The 15,876-nt window shown below is 29.5% G+C and overlaps 2 protein-coding genes across 2 annotated transcripts in view; both read right to left on the bottom strand.

Moving 5' to 3' along the window:
- Positions 1-5,754, bottom strand: part of cubn (cubilin (intrinsic factor-cobalamin receptor)) — a 50,469-nt gene extending 44,715 nt beyond the window's left edge. Inside the window, exons 1-6 of the mRNA XM_073830595.1 lie at positions 5,598-5,754; positions 5,256-5,385; positions 2,832-2,960; positions 2,622-2,723; positions 2,438-2,541; positions 1,094-1,220 (exon numbers count right to left, since the gene is read on the bottom strand). Coding sequence (XP_073686696.1) covers positions 1,094-1,220; positions 2,438-2,541; positions 2,622-2,723; positions 2,832-2,960; positions 5,256-5,385; positions 5,598-5,710 — 705 coding nt within the window. The 5' untranslated portion in view covers positions 5,711-5,754. The remainder of the gene's footprint in view (positions 1-1,093; positions 1,221-2,437; positions 2,542-2,621; positions 2,724-2,831; positions 2,961-5,255; positions 5,386-5,597) is intronic.
- Positions 5,755-6,117: 363 nt separating this feature from the next.
- On the bottom strand, positions 6,118-14,622 carry trdmt1 (tRNA aspartic acid methyltransferase 1). Its single transcript, XM_073831061.1, has 10 exons — positions 14,392-14,622; positions 14,040-14,149; positions 12,504-12,580; positions 12,016-12,087; positions 10,819-10,884; positions 8,968-9,037; positions 8,809-8,892; positions 8,425-8,732; positions 6,820-7,007; positions 6,118-6,396 (listed from the first exon to the last, which is right to left on the bottom strand). Exons 1-10 carry the CDS (start codon positions 14,516-14,518, stop codon positions 6,293-6,295), a joined length of 1,206 nt encoding a protein of 401 aa, XP_073687162.1. The 5' UTR covers positions 14,519-14,622; the 3' UTR covers positions 6,118-6,292.
- Positions 14,623-15,876: the final 1,254 nt, after the last annotated feature.

Raw genomic sequence — 15,876 nt, 5'->3', positions numbered from 1 at the left:
AATGTTTCTTAGTCTCTTCTGCTCACCAAGCCTGCATTTATTTGATCCAAAATACAGCAAAAGCCGTAATATTGTGACGTATTTTTACTATTTGAAATAACTGCTTTTTATTTGAATGTATTTGAATATGTAATTTATTCCTGTGATCAAAGATAAATTTACAGCATTGTTACTCCACTCTTCAGTGTCACATGATCCTTCAGAAATGAAACATTTATTAGTATTATTGTCAATATTTAAAACAGTTTTTAGGGGAAAGAAATTATAGAAATTAATACTTTTATTTAGCAAGGATGCTTTAAATTGATCAAAAGTGATGATAAAGACATGTATAATGTTACAAAGGATTTCTAGTTCAGATAAATTCTAGTCTATTCATCAAACCTGAAACCTGAGAAAAAATCTACTCAGCTGTTTTTAACATAATAAATGTTTTTTGAGCAGCAAATCAGAATATTAGTATGATTTCTGAAGGATCATGTGACTGGAGTAATGATGCTAAAAATTCAGCTTTGAAATCACAGGAATAAATTAGATTTTAAAATATATTCAAATAAAAAGCAGTTATTTAAATAGTAAAAATATTTTAAAATTTTACTGTTTTTTCTATACTTCGGATCAAATAAATGCAGGCTTGGTGAGCAGTTTTTTCTTAAAAAAAAACAAGTTCTACTGTTCAAAAACTCTACATAAATATGTATGTATGCATTTATTTATTAATAAATGAGGCTGAAAATTTAGGGAATAAATTACATTTTAAAATATATTCAAATAGAAAGCAGTTATTTTAAATAGTAATAATATCTGAGTTTTTGCATTTTAGATCAAATAAATGCACCGTTGGTAAGCATCACTTTTATGATACTTTTATAACACTATTTCATTCACTTTGAAGCCTTCTATGGATAAAGCTATCCTAGGATATTCTCAAAAAAATGTGTTTTTGTTCTATGGAAAGTAAAGTCTTACAGGTATGACATGAGGGTACATAATGATAGAATACTCTTTTTTTTCCAGATGAAATGATGAGTAGTTTATTTGCACATGAGCATGCATGTGGAAAACAGAATAAATTATCATAATTTTGAATCACCTCATTGGGATTGACTCTGTCTGAATCGATGCACACGCCGTGAACACACAGATCCTGACTTCCTCCTGTGCAGTCATCATAGCGAGTTGTACAGTGTGGACCATACCACTCTGGAGTACAGGTACAGCTGATAAACAAAACAAATGTAAAATATGAACAAAAAAATCTCACATATACACTACAAGTCAAAAGTTTTTGAACAGTATGATTTTTAATGTTTTAAAGTCTCTTCTGCTCACCAAGCCTGCATTTATTTGTTTCAAAGTACAGCAAAAACAGTAACATTTTGAAATGTTTTCACCAATTAAAATACTGTTTTCTAATTGAACATATATTTAAAATTGTATTTATTCCAGTGATTTCAAAGCTGAATTAAAGAAGTCTCACCAAACCTACATTTATTTGTTTCAAAGTACAGCAAAAACAGTACAATTTTGAAATATTTATACAATTAAAATACAGTTTTCTATTGATTACTAAAATACTGTTTTAATTGGAAATATATTTAAAATGCAGTTTATTCTGTGATTTCAACGCTGAATTTTAAGCGTTGATTTTAATGTTTTTAAAAAAAGTCTTTGAATTTTGAAAATGTTTTTACCATTTAAAATACTGATTTCTAATTGAATATTTTTTAAATTGTAATTTATTCCTGCGATTTCAAAGCTGAATTTTAAGCACCATTACTCCAGTCACATGATCCTTCACAAATCATTCTAATATTCTGATTTGCTGCTTAAAAAAACAAGTATTATTATTATTATTATTATTATGCTGAAAACAGCCAAGTAGATTTTTTTCAGGTTTCTTTAATGAATAGAAAGTACAGAAGAACAGCATTTATCTCAAATAGAATCCTTTGTTACATTCTAAATGTCTTTATCGTCAGTTTTGATCAATTTAAAGCATCTTTGCTAAATAAAAGTATTAATTTCTATCATTTCATTCTCCAAAAAAAAAAATGGTATAGCGTATAATGTTACAAAAGCTTTTTATTTCAGATAAATGCTGATCTTTGGATCTTTCAGTTGCACTCAACTGTTTTAAATACTGACAAAAATAATATAAAAGAACAATAAATCAGCATATTAGAATGATTTCTGAAGGATCATGTGACTGGAGTAATGGTGCTGAAAATGTAGCTTTGATCACAGGAATAAATTACATTTTAAAGTACATTCAAATAGAAAGCAGTTATTCAAAATAGTAAAAATATTTGACAATATTACTGCTTTTGCTGTATTTTGGATCAAATAAATGCAGGCTTGGTGAGCAGAAAAGGATTCTTTAAAAATCATTTAAAAATGACTTGTAAAACTAAAAAGACAAATAACAGAGAGTTACGTGTAAGATCCGGGTGTGTTCACACATGTGGCCCCGTTTTGACAGCCTAGCGGAGTTCCTGCTAACACTTGACACTCATTCACATCCACAGCACATGTGGGACCCTGTAGAGATTGAACCAAGTGGCAATCAGAATGACATATTAAACGAGAAAGAAGGACAGACGGATATCTGAGTGACTGACCTGCCAGGTGTCAGGACAGAGGCAATGAAAAGCATCTAACAAGTTCAAGCAGGTTCCTGCATTTTGACATGGATTGCTGCTGCATGTCTTCCGCTGTATTGTCTATGAAACACAGAATGTTGTAAAACTAAGATCAGATCGTAAAGGCTGTAATGGAAGGTAATAATAAGCAATAAGAGCCTCGAGTGAAATTGATGATTACAGCAATACCTGTTCTATTGTCTGAACTTTTGTCTCCAGTGTCGCCACTTTGGTGTTGAGTTGATTGATCTGGTTAGTGATATCCGGAGACGGGCCACTGTTCTTTATTGTATCGATGTCATCTTTGTTAATTTTGATCTAGAACAGAGTGGATTCAATTTGATTAAAACTTCACCCTGGTGCATGAAGTGATTCAGTAACAGACAAAATGCTTGCTCTGAGCTGACTCGAATAAAGGAAATGTAATGTAAACTGATTGAAATGAAACACATTCATTGAAGTAAATAATACAAGTCAAAATAAACAACAAATTGATCTGTTTTAATGCCGTATCATCAACAATTCCTGTAATTATGGCAACATATCATTTCAATGCATCATTTACAATAATATAATATATTCTTAAGAAGCAATCACTGTACAAAAACATACAAGTTACAAAAATAGTAAAAATGATAAAAACCATATAGAATCTTTCAATTAAATCAATGATAAAAAAAACTCTAAAATTCTTCCAGGAGAGACCTTTTTAAAAATATCTAAGTATATTTTCTGAGTAAAAACGTTTTTACTGTTTTACACTCAAAAAATATTACACAAGTCACAACTGGTTTATTAAAACAAAAAACACAATTAAATAAAAAAAAAAAGTGTCAAGTGTTTTAATAACAGACAAAATGCTTGCTCTGGGCTGAACAGAATAATGAATATTTAATGTAAATGGAATAAAGCAAAACTAAACACAATTATGGAATTAAATTAAATTAATGCAATAGGAAACAAAACAAAATAATACAAGTAAAAATACTACAAAATGCACATTAAAGAATGAAACATAAGCAAAAATAAACAAAAAATAAATAAAATACAAAAGCAACACAACCATAAAATAAAATAAACAATTTGAGATATTTGTAATCAAAACAGTATTAAATAAAAAAACAATAACACCAAACCTAAACAAAATGCACACAAAAAGACAATGAAACATCATAGACGTTTTGTGATTTGTTTAATCAAAACACAATTAAATATAAAAATTTAAACAAAACCAAACCCAAACTAATTTCACCCAAAAAGACAATGAAAAAACTAAATTAAATTAAAAAAAAACAACACAACCAAAGAACAGAATTAAATAAAACAAAACAAAATAAAATCAACAAATCAAAATTAAATTAAATCCTGCAGACATTTTGGGATTTTTGTTTTATCAAAACACAATTAAATATAAAAATCAAAACCAAACCAAACCTAAACAAAATGCACACAAAAAAGACAATGAAACACGAGTAAAAACAAACAAACAAAAAAAACAATCAAATAAATCTTATTAAAACAAAATTAAATAGCAACCCATCTGAGACAAAAAAAAAAAAAAAATCAACAAAACAAAGCAAAATAAAATAAAATCCTACAGACATTTTGGGATTTTTGTTTGATCAAAACACAATTAAATATAAAAATCTAAACAAAAACAACAAAACCAAACCTAAACAAAATTAACTCAAAAAGATAATGAAACAATTAAAAATAATAATAACAAATAAATAAAATAAAATAAATCATATGTAAACAAAACAAAATCTTTATAGACATTTTGTTTTTAAATCAAAACACAAATATAAAAAACTAAAACAACAAAACCAAAACAAACTTTAACAAAATGCACACAGAAAGACAATAAAACACAAGTAAAAATAAAGAAACAAAAAGCAATAAAATAAATCTTATTAAAACAAAACAAAATAAAATGCAATACATCCAAAGCAAAACAAAAGCAACAAAATAAAAACAAAATCAACCGAACACTGGAAAAAATGTTTTTCTCACTTAAATGTTTTGTCTAGTTTCCAGCCAAAATATCTAAAAATTCTTTAATCAAGAAGGATTTTATAGATGAGTAAAAATTGTTTTGTTTTCAGAAAAAAACAAGCAAGCAAAAAACAAGCAAAATAATCTGCCAATGGGGTAAGAAAAATAATCTTGTTTTCTGTTTGAAATAAGATTTTTTTTTTTTTTTTTTTGCTTAACCCACTGGCAGATTATTTTGCTTGTTCTAAGCAAAAACTCACTTAATTTTGACTTGTTTTTTTTTTCTAAAAACAAGAAAATAATTTTTACTGTTCTAGAAACTTTCTTGATTTAAGAATTTTTAGATATTTTGGCAAACGACAAAAAAATCTAAGTAAGAAAAGCATTTTTGCAGTGAACAAAACTAAATAAAATAAAAACCCTACAGACTTTTTTTTCTAATCAAAACCTCATTTCTGATTCAGTTAGTGATACTAACATCACTACAGAATCATGACATGTTGGACACAACATAAACCTCTCAGCTTGCGATTATTAGCTCTTATTACTAAAATATAACCATATTTTTACCCCAACAAGCAAAATCTGATGTTCCAATCAAACTCATCATAAACTCACCTGATTTATCTGCTGGATGAGGTCCTCTGCCCCTACTTTCAAACTTCCCGTCCCTGAGGTTGTGAAGCGAATATCTTTGTTGTAACCAGCAGAGAATGTGAGGTGACCGTTTTCCGATATCATACGAGGCCTGCAAATCAATCACCAGGTAACTTTGGAAGACACTTCCATGTTTAAATCCTCACTCACTCAATATATTCTGTCTAGTAATATCATAAAAGCTTCACAAAACCCCATTCAAATGTTTGAAACTATGACAACTGTCTATTCAAAATTCAAGTGGTCTCAAACAAGACAATATGGCAAAATTTCAAGCAAACATGAAATAATTTAAATACATACTGGTCAGTGCTCTGCCTTGTTTGTCTGCTGTTGGACTGTCCATGGTCACACTGCAGTCCAGAAAGGAAAAGTAGAAAGACTAAGGGCCAGGAGAAGCTCAGTGTCCGAGCCATGCTGAGAGAGCTTGTCCCAGGACGCTCATCAGACACTGTACTGTATCTTCAAACCTAAACCTGCCTAAAACACAAGCAACCGGAGATGCACTTTGGCCCTGAGAATTTCCTAAAATCACTCATAAAGAACACATAACTGTCTAGAGGGCATTTAACTCAGCTGCATGCAAGTGATTTGACTTTATTAGGCAAGTGTCAGCGGCTGTCACATGTTTTTCGGAGATCAGTAACCAAAGTTAAGACTGTGAACCTGGTGCTCAGTGCTCATTCTCTGAATACGAACAGCTTCACAGTAAATTACCCATATAACCGGTTATTTAAAACACATTTTAATCCAGGTTTCCACAGGTCTTGAGGAAAAAAAATATCATTTCAAACACTTTGTGACAATAAAAACAAATGCTCTGTAAAAATAACATTTTATTTATTAATATACACATTTACAGAAAAAAATCCAACAATATACAGGGCCTTAAATTTTTTAAAAGAGCATAAAAAGATGTATATATACTGTATACATATACATTTCCCTGTATGCTGTTGTTTTCTTTCAGTCCGTCTGACTGTCTAATCTCAAAATGCCTATTTTGAGATCATAAGACGTATAAGATGTGAAACCACATGGACGTTTAAGCTGTTTCCCAGCACTCGGTACTGCTGCTTTATGGAAATGTGCTTTGGAAATGCTGAAACAGACAAAATATGACATTTTTATGAAAAATATTTAATTGACAACTACAATAATGTAATATATTTCACTAAATGCACCATTAAAATGTTACAAAACTGAATTCTTGACTGTTATATGGTAAAAAGCCTAAGGATCTAATAATAATAATAAAAGAATAATTTCTAATATCATATGCCGCTGTTTTTGAATTTAATCGAATTCTGAAAGAGTTTATTATCTGCATGGGAGCCAAGAGAAAATAATGAGAGAGGTTATTTATTAACCTTTTCACATTCTTAGAGGAACGTCAAAGTGCACTTTAAAGCTTATGTTGTTGAGAATCAAATAGCATCTGATTATATTAATGTTAAGTTTGAGAGGATTTCTGTTCATTTACGTTATTGTGTGCTGTGAGAGGTGAATGGGGTTGAAGTCTTACTGAAATCCTCTGGAAAGCCCATGAGGTTGGCGATCTCTCTGGGTGTGAAGTATCTTAGCTTTAACTGATGAAGCTGCTTTAGTTTATCTTCTTCAGAAAGCAGTTCTAGGTTCTTGAACACATTCTCTAGGTTTACATCCACACAGGATTGCAGGACGGAGCCAGTGCCTTCCACATAGTGACCATAACTACAGAAACAATCGATGGTTATTATTAACAAGGATATTGGCTGGGGAATTATTTGAAATATGGTAAAACATGTTAAATAGTAGTACATTCCGATTGGTGGCTGAAAACATTAGGAAATTAGTGCATATTAAATAAATTTTCAATGTTGCCTCATTTTAATTGCATTAACATTTCTATTAAAAAATAATTAAGATAAATATAATTTTTTAAAAATATTTTGTATATTTATATTATTATAAAATAATTATGATGTAAAAAAATATATATTTTTTTTTATACATATAAAATATAAATACATGTATAAACTAAATTAAGTATTTATCCTAATATATACTAAGACAAACACGCTATAATGTTAAAAAAGCAATAAATAATTTTACATTTTATATATAAATATTAATAAATTAAATATGAAATTAGTGCATATTAAATACATTTTCAATGTTGCCTCATTTTAATTGCATTAACACTTCTATTAAAAAAATAATTAAGATAAATATATATATATATTTAAATATTTTATATTTATATTATTATAAAATAATTATGATGTAATATATATATATATATATATATATATATATATATATACACACACACACACACACACACACACACACACATTTATATACATACATATATATATATATATATTTTATAAAATATAAATACATGTATAAACTAAATTAAGTATATATCCTAATATATGCTAAGACAAACACGCTATAATGTTAAAAAAGCAATAAAAATTTTTACATTTTATATATAAATATTAAGAAATTAAATATAAAATTATAGATATAAATATAAGCAATTTTATATATATATATATATATATATATATATATAATATATATATATATATATATATATAACAACATTTAGAAAGACAATTATTTAAGCATATTAACTTAAATATATAAAATATATGTTATTTTAAACAAATTTAACTAAATAAATACACTTATGTATATAAAAATATTTATAAATTAAATATTGAATTATACACACACACACACACACACACACACACACACACACAAAATAAATTAAGTTAAAAAAAAATAATAATAAAAACAAATGGATAAACTAATAAATAAATATTTATAAATTAAATATTAAATTATTTATAAACATTTAAAATTGTATATATAACTATATTGCAAAATAAATAAATACAAATTAAGCATATTAACTTATTAAATAAAGAAACAATTTTTTTAACTAAACAAATAAAATGTTATGTATATAAATATTTATAACTATTATATTATATATATATATATATATAATATAATAGTTGTATGATATATGTAATGATATATACATTTTCCTTATAAAATGCAAATATACACGTATGAATAGAATAAATGAAGTATATGTGTATAATATATACTAATACAGTAAGGCACACACCCTTTAGTGAAGCAGACTGATCTCCTGCTGCTGGGCTGAACTATATCCATCAGCAAAGTATATCTGAGCAGGGTTTTGGGGGGCAGCAGATATTGATCAATGTCTTCTTCATCTTCCTTCAGGAAGTCCTGCAGCCTCCTGACTGTTTCCAGACTGTCCTGGATCCTCTTCCTTTCCAACTCTTGTTCTGTCTCCAGCTTAAAAATGATCGCCCCAGTCTTTTCTGTCTCACTTTCAGATGATGTAGGATGATTGTGTGGAACAGCGAGACTATCTGAAGAGTCAGACATGGGGAAGCCCTCGATAATCTACCAGTAGAAGAAAAGCTTTAGTATTCAATAGCAACTGTATTACTTTTTAGAATAGATCCAAACAGAAAAATACCTCAGCTGAAGTTGGGAATGAGAAGGATTCTGGTGGTCGCTTTGCAATGAGGAAGTATCTGAGTCTAGAGTTTGGGATCCCAAGCTGTGGCAATAAAAACACACAATCACGTAAAAGTACACTTTGTGAGATTTTCAAGAGATGAAAAGACATACTTACAGATGTTGGTGAGATCAGAAACTCCTGAAAGCTGTAGTCGCACTCTCTCATTGTCTTAAGCAAAGCATCCCTGTAAAATAAAAATCCAAAACAGCTCAGTTATGTTTTTTCTGACAGTAATCAAAAGCAAATAAAATTAACAATAAAGGCTTTTCATTGGTTCCATGAAGAATCTATAACATCCATGAAAAATTTTAAGAGACGGTTCACCCAAAAATGAACATTCTGTAATCATATACCACTTTAAGGTTTAAAATTTGTATGAGTTTCTTCTGCTGAACATAAAAGAAGAATGAAACAACTGATGGTAGCCATTGACTTCCATAGTATTTTATTACATACTATGGAAGTCAATGGTTACCGTTACCGGTTCAGTCACCAATCTTCTTCATAATATCTTTTTTTGCGTTCAACTCATAGACTGTAAAAAATAGTGCCCGTGACGTCACCCGTAGGTTTCTGAAGAGCGATTTTGAAACCTGGCGCGATTCGCTGTCTGTATCTTGGAATCGCGTCATCGCGCGTCACTCCTGGATAATCGAAAATGGACAAAGAGGCGGGACGTGGGTGGAGCTGGGGGCTGAAACCATGCCTACTTAGCGCGCCATTGGTGACAGCAGCGGCAATCCCCCTGTCACTCAAGTGGCCACGCCCTTAATTATGCTGAACTTTACGTCTTAATATAACTTAAACGGATGAGTTATAAAAAAATTCACCCCCCTCACAGTTGACATGAAGGGCGAGATTAGCTATATAGTCTAAAACCACTTTTTGAACCAGGCTGTAAACATGTTTTTTTTCTGCTGTAAAGTTGGGCATTTTAACATGGGGAGTCAATGGGACTGACTCCCTTTTGCAGCCAGTCTCTAGCAGCCAGTCGATAAATTGCAGTTTAAGCCACTTCCGTGTTGGTTTCAATAGAGAGAGCGGGAGGTTGCCGCTTGGTTCAACTGCAGAAAAATTATACCCGTTTGGAACCATTTGAGGGTTAGTAAATGATTACAGAATTACATTTTTGGGTGAACTATCCCTTTAAGGTTCTTCATAGTGGAAAAAAAGTAGTTTGCATTATTAAAATGTTCTTATTTTTTTATGAACTGTTCACCGAGAGGTTCTCAAAAATAGTTATTCTAAGGCATCACTGCAAAAATCCACTTTTGGAACCTTTATTTTTAAAGGAGAAGAATACAAATTTCCTAATAAATTGCTCACCTCCACCTCATCAAAGATGTTCGGGGGTTTTTTTCTTCAGTCGAAAAGAAATTAAAGTTTTTGAGGAAAACATTTCAGGATTTTTCTCCATATAGTGGACCTCAATGGTGGCCAACGGTTTAAAGGTCCAAACTGCAGTTTCAAAGGGCTCTACACAATACCAGCCAATGAATAAGTGTCTTATCGATTGGTCATTTTCTTAAAAAAAAAAAGAAAAAAAAAAGTATATACTTTTTAACCACAAATGTTTGTCTGGGATCATTAGACCCTTATTCCTCGTCTGGGATCATGTAGAGCCCTTTGAAGCTGCACTGAAACTACAATTTGGACCTTCAACTCGTTGGCTCACATTGAAGTCCACAATACGGAGAAAAATTCTGGAATGTTCCCCTCAAAAACCATAATTTATTTTCACCTGAAGAAAAAAGACATGAACATCTTGGATGACATGGGGGTGTTTATTCTGTAAGTGAACTAATTCTTTAAAATGCTTTTGATCCACCAATGTACAGACACAACTAGAAGATTCTTGTTATCACAATGAATAGTGACAGAAACACAGAGGGGTAACCGATGACCCTGTTGGCTCTTAGCCACGTAACCATGGTGATCTCAAGGCTCCTGTGCCGTCCTGGTTACCTTGCAGCAGAGGTCTCAAAGCCCTTCACATTCTCCAGCAGAATGAAGCGTGGCCGCTTGCTGAGCCTGCGGGGAGGAAGAGAGGTACATTCTTTTTAACAAATACGCTCTGGGAAAGAACAACTCTGGCAGAGATCGAGAATAACACAACGGACTTGAGAAAGGGCAAATGGAAAAGAGAGGAAGCTTCTTTGTCCTTTCATCAGAAATCATGAATTAATAATGTCAGATGTGCAAAAATACAGTATAACGTACAATGCCAGGAAATTTGCCTTGTTCTTAGAAAATAATATCAAAGAAGTTCACTTCTAGAAAACAAAATAATTTCTGATAATTTACTCACTTCCCTTATCATCCAAGATGTTCATGTCTTTTTGTCTTCAGCTGCAAAGAAATTAAGTTTTTTGAGGAAAACATTCCAGGATTTTTCTCTATACGGTGTACTTCAATGGGATCAGCAGGTTGAAGGTTTTCTTATTTCTTAAAACAATAAAAATGTATATACTTTTTAACCACAAATGCTCATCTTGCAACAGCCGAACCTCGCACAATATGTAATGAAGTTGGAAAGGCCACACATGATGTAGGTTGAAGTACCGACCCAGTGTTTACAAAGTGAACACACAAAGAAAGTCAAATGCCCTTTACAAAAAAAAAAACTAAAATAACTAGGTCGGACGATTTTGAAGTTGGAGGAGAAAATGAGATTTTTGAACCGAAGTACACAGATGAAGAACTAACCATGTGTGACCAAGATGAGCATTTGTGGTTAAAAAGTGTAAAAATATAAAGAAAATTTCTGATTGTTATTGTTATTGAAAAGATTGTTCATTTTCTAAAAAAAAAAAAAAAAAAAAAAAAAAAACACTTTTTAACCACAAATGTTTGTCTGGGATCATTAGACCCTTATTCCTCAGCTGGGATTGTGTAGAGCCCTTTGAAGTGGCATTGAATCTGCAATTTGGAACTTAAACCCATTGGTTCCCTTTGAAGTCCACTTAATGGAGAAAAATCCTGGAATATTTTCCTCAAAATCCATTTCTTTGCAACTAAGAATACTTGAACGTCTTGGATGACATGGGCTTGAGTAAATGATCAGGAAACTTTCATTCTGGAGTGAACTTCTCCTTTAATTTGTAAATCAATATCAGAGAAATTATGTTTAAGTGACTTCAGAGTCAGATTGATCAGTCTAACCTCGGTAGGAGGTCTAGGATATAGAGGAAGCTCTTTGTTCTGGGATCGGCAACATCTCCCTGCAAACCAATCCTGTTGAGAAACACACATTAGCTTTAGTTGACCAATTTAGTAGGCCTTTACACGATACAAATTTTGGGGTCGATAAGATTTTTAAACGTTTTTGAGAAAAGTCTCTTATGCTGACCAAGGCTGCATTTATTTGATTAAAAACACAATAAAAACTGTAATATCGTTAAAAATTATTACAGTTTAAAATAATTTTCTATTCAAAAAATATTTTAAAATGTCATTTATTTCTGTGATGCAAAGCTGAATATTCAGCATCGTTACTACAGTCTTCAGTGTCACATGATCCTTCAGAAACCATTCTAATATGCTGGTTTGCTGCTAAAGCAACAATTATTATTATTAACGTTCAATATTGTGGTGCTTAAAACTTTTGTGGATCATTAGTGTTTAAGAGACAAAAAAAACATTCTGATCACCTGGTGAACGGCTGACATGGTGGACTCATCAAAATCACATCAAAATTCAGTTTGTCAAAATCCTGTAATGTCATTCCCTGGTAAACCAAAGCAAAAGAGCTATTATTAAACAACTATATTTAGCAAAAAACAAATCTGATTTTAAAAATCAAACGTATAATGACTTATATCAAAATATAAACACAAAAAGATTTCATGATTTTTTTAAGACGCCTCTTCTGCTCACTAAGCCTGATCTAAAGTACAGCAAAAACAGAGCAATTTTGAAAAATTTTTGCCATTTAAAATAATTGTTTTCTATTTGAATATATTTTAAAATGTAATTTATTCCTGTGATTTTAAAGCTAAATATTTAGCATCATTACCCCAGTCACATGATCCTTCTGAAACCATTCTAATATTCTGATTTGCTGCTCTTTTGTAATCTTTTGTAACATTATACATGTCTTTATCATCACTTCTGATCAATTTAAAGCATCCTTGTTAAATAAAAGTATTAATTAAATTAATTCAAATCTCATTTCTTTCCCCAAAATTATACTGACTCTTTTGAAGGTATAGTGTATAATGTTACAAAAGCTTTTTATTTCAGATAAATGCTGATATTTGGATCTTTCGATTCATCAAAGAATCCTGAAACAATGTACTTGACCGTTTTAAATATTGATAATAATAATAAAAAAAATTCTTGAACAGCAAATCAGCATATTAGAATGATTTCTAAAGGATCATGTGACACTGAAGACTGGAGTAATGATGCTGAAAATGTAGCTTTGGTCACAGGAATGAAATAAAATAGAAAGCAGTTATTTTAAATAGTAAAATGGTTTCACAATATTACTGCTTTTGCTGTACTTTGAATCAAATAAATGCAGGCTCGGTGAGCAGAAGTGGCTTCTTATAAAACATGAAAACTCTCACTGTTCAAAAACTTTTGACTGGTAGTCAAAAGCTGTATGATTAGAAAATCAGTTATATATGCTGACATTCAAAAACCATTTAAATAGACAAATTTACTTCACAATAATGCCATTTAAATATGTAATCCATCGTAGTTATCACTTCTTGAATCTCCATCCATTGTTTTAAATTCTCATAAACTGAGGCCAGTGGCAGGTGCATCATTACCATGCTGACAAAGCACACAACCTTTACCCACCACAAAAACCACTCAGTTACTCTTTTACCTCCTATTGCTTTTAAAAACGCAGTCATGGGGCTACATGCCGGTAGGACTAACCAAGAAACATCATTTTCAGGATGTTACAAAAGATGTTACACGTTGTTAGGAACGCAATAAATCAGTTAAATAAGACAGTTTTTGTTTACACCAGCTGTTTGGGTTGCAGAAAGGTCAATTATAACTGACATAAATCTATGAAAAATTGCGTAAATCAGTCATATTGATCTTGTTAGATTATGTATATTATTGTCTGTATACATTTGCAAATACGTTAGTGTTATGTGAACACGTTCAAACTAAATGTGTCGAATTATTTATGTAACCAATTGAGATTCATGAGGGCAAGGACTGACCTCGATAGTTTTTGGCAAGAGTGGGGTATTGGGGAAGTTGTGTTTGTAGATTTCATTGGCTGTTGTGTTGACATCCACAGCGGCCACAACTTCAGCAGGAACCGAGCTCTCTGAAAGAAAGAAACGCACACATTAAGTCAACTTTTAAGAAATTAGCTAGTCTACACACAACTCTAAAGAAACAAATTACCTTTATAAACAAATATACAGTAAGGGAACAGTGACACCTGTGGGAATCATACCAGCGTGCCAATAACTTTATAGACAGAAAGCCTCTGCAACTGATCCTGTGTCAGGTAACGTTACAGTATGTGTGTCAATAATCGCTACAGGTTTAGATCAAACGACGTACCCTTTAAAGCATAATGCATTCCTCCTATTCCGCTGTATAACTCCAGAACACGGAGTCGCTCTGTGTTCTCCATTTTTTCTTTCACAGGTAAATGATGTATATTATATTTTGACAGCGGCTTAAACATGCCACATGTGTGCGACTCCGAATACACGCCCCTCTAGAAAAAAGTGAACAGAAGAAACGTTCCGCTTTTAGGTTTCGTCCTCTTCTTCTTCTTTACAATAATAATGATAATCCGTTAAAATGTCCGTTGCATTTAAAATTGTCATAGAAAATGACGATACATTTAAAAAAAAGATAATTTGTTTTCTTCTCAGAAATTTTTACTTATGTTAATTATAAAATATAAAATAAAATAAATAATAATATAAAATAAAATTAATATATGAATAATTTATTTACAATATTAACTATTTATTTTTCATAATGAAAATGAATTATTCAAGTAATAAATAAAATATAGTAATATGTACCATAAATTAAATAAATTATTACAAGTCGATTTTTTTATATTAAATATTTAATTGTATTACTAAATTATATAAATATATATAATTCTATGAAAAAATATAAATACATTGATTTTTATGAAATTTGAAATATTTACTATTAAATATTACATTTTATTTTTTAATATTTATTTTAGTATTAAATTATTATTTTTAAATATATATATATATATATATATATTATTTAGCATAAACTAAAGTACATAAACAAATACATAATGAACAATGAATTATTCATATAGTAAATAAATTATCAATGTTGTAATATTTAGCATAAATAAATCATTCAAAGCAAAATATTTAATATTAAATGTTTAGTTTTATTATTAAATTACAATTTTTAAATATATATATATATATATATATATATATATATATATATATATTAAATACATTATTAATGTATTAATATATTAATATTAACATTAAATTAAGTAAACAAATAAATTATGAAAAATAAATGATTCATATTGTAAATAAATGATTAATATTTTAATATTTAGCATAAATTAATTGAATAAATTATTAAAAGTGAAATATGTAATATTAAATATTTCGTTTTATTATTCAATTATTATTTTTTATTATTTACATATCATTTTATGAAATACATTTTTAATACATTAACATTTAGTATTAAATGAAATAAACAAATTACGAAAAGTAAAATATTTAATATGTAATTGTATTATTTAATTATATATATATATATATATATATATATATATATATATATATATATATATATATATCATATTTCAGATTTAGCATTAAATGAAATAAACAAATAAATTATTAAAATTAAAATATGCAATAATTATATATGCAAAAATATGCAGTAATTATATACAATATTAATAATATTATATACAATGATATATATTTTTTATTTTAATTGTATTTGAAATTATTTGATATTTACTTTTTATATTATTCTTAAGGCTACTTTGATATATTTTATTTATTTTTATAC

Source organism: Garra rufa, chromosome 24 (assembly GCF_049309525.1).
Source record: "Garra rufa chromosome 24, GarRuf1.0, whole genome shotgun sequence".
NCBI lineage: Eukaryota > Metazoa > Chordata > Actinopteri > Cypriniformes > Cyprinidae > Garra > Garra rufa.
Note: the sequence above shows the minus strand (reverse complement) of the source record. Positions and strands in the feature narration are given on the sequence as shown.

Bases quoted from the DNA above. Each gene is read 5' to 3' on its own strand.
- trdmt1 (XM_073831061.1), bottom strand. From the start codon at position 14,518: ATGTTTAAGCCGCTGTCAAAATATAATATACATCATTTACCTGTGAAA. The intron at 10,885-12,015 runs GTTAGACTGATC...TCCTCCCCGCAG, and splicing joins ATCCTAGACCTCCTACCGAG to GCTCAGCAAGCGGCCACGCT. The intron at 7,008-8,424 runs GTGTGTGCCTTA...TTGTTTCTGTAG, and splicing joins TCAGTCTGCTTCACTAAAGG to TTATGGTCACTATGTGGAAG.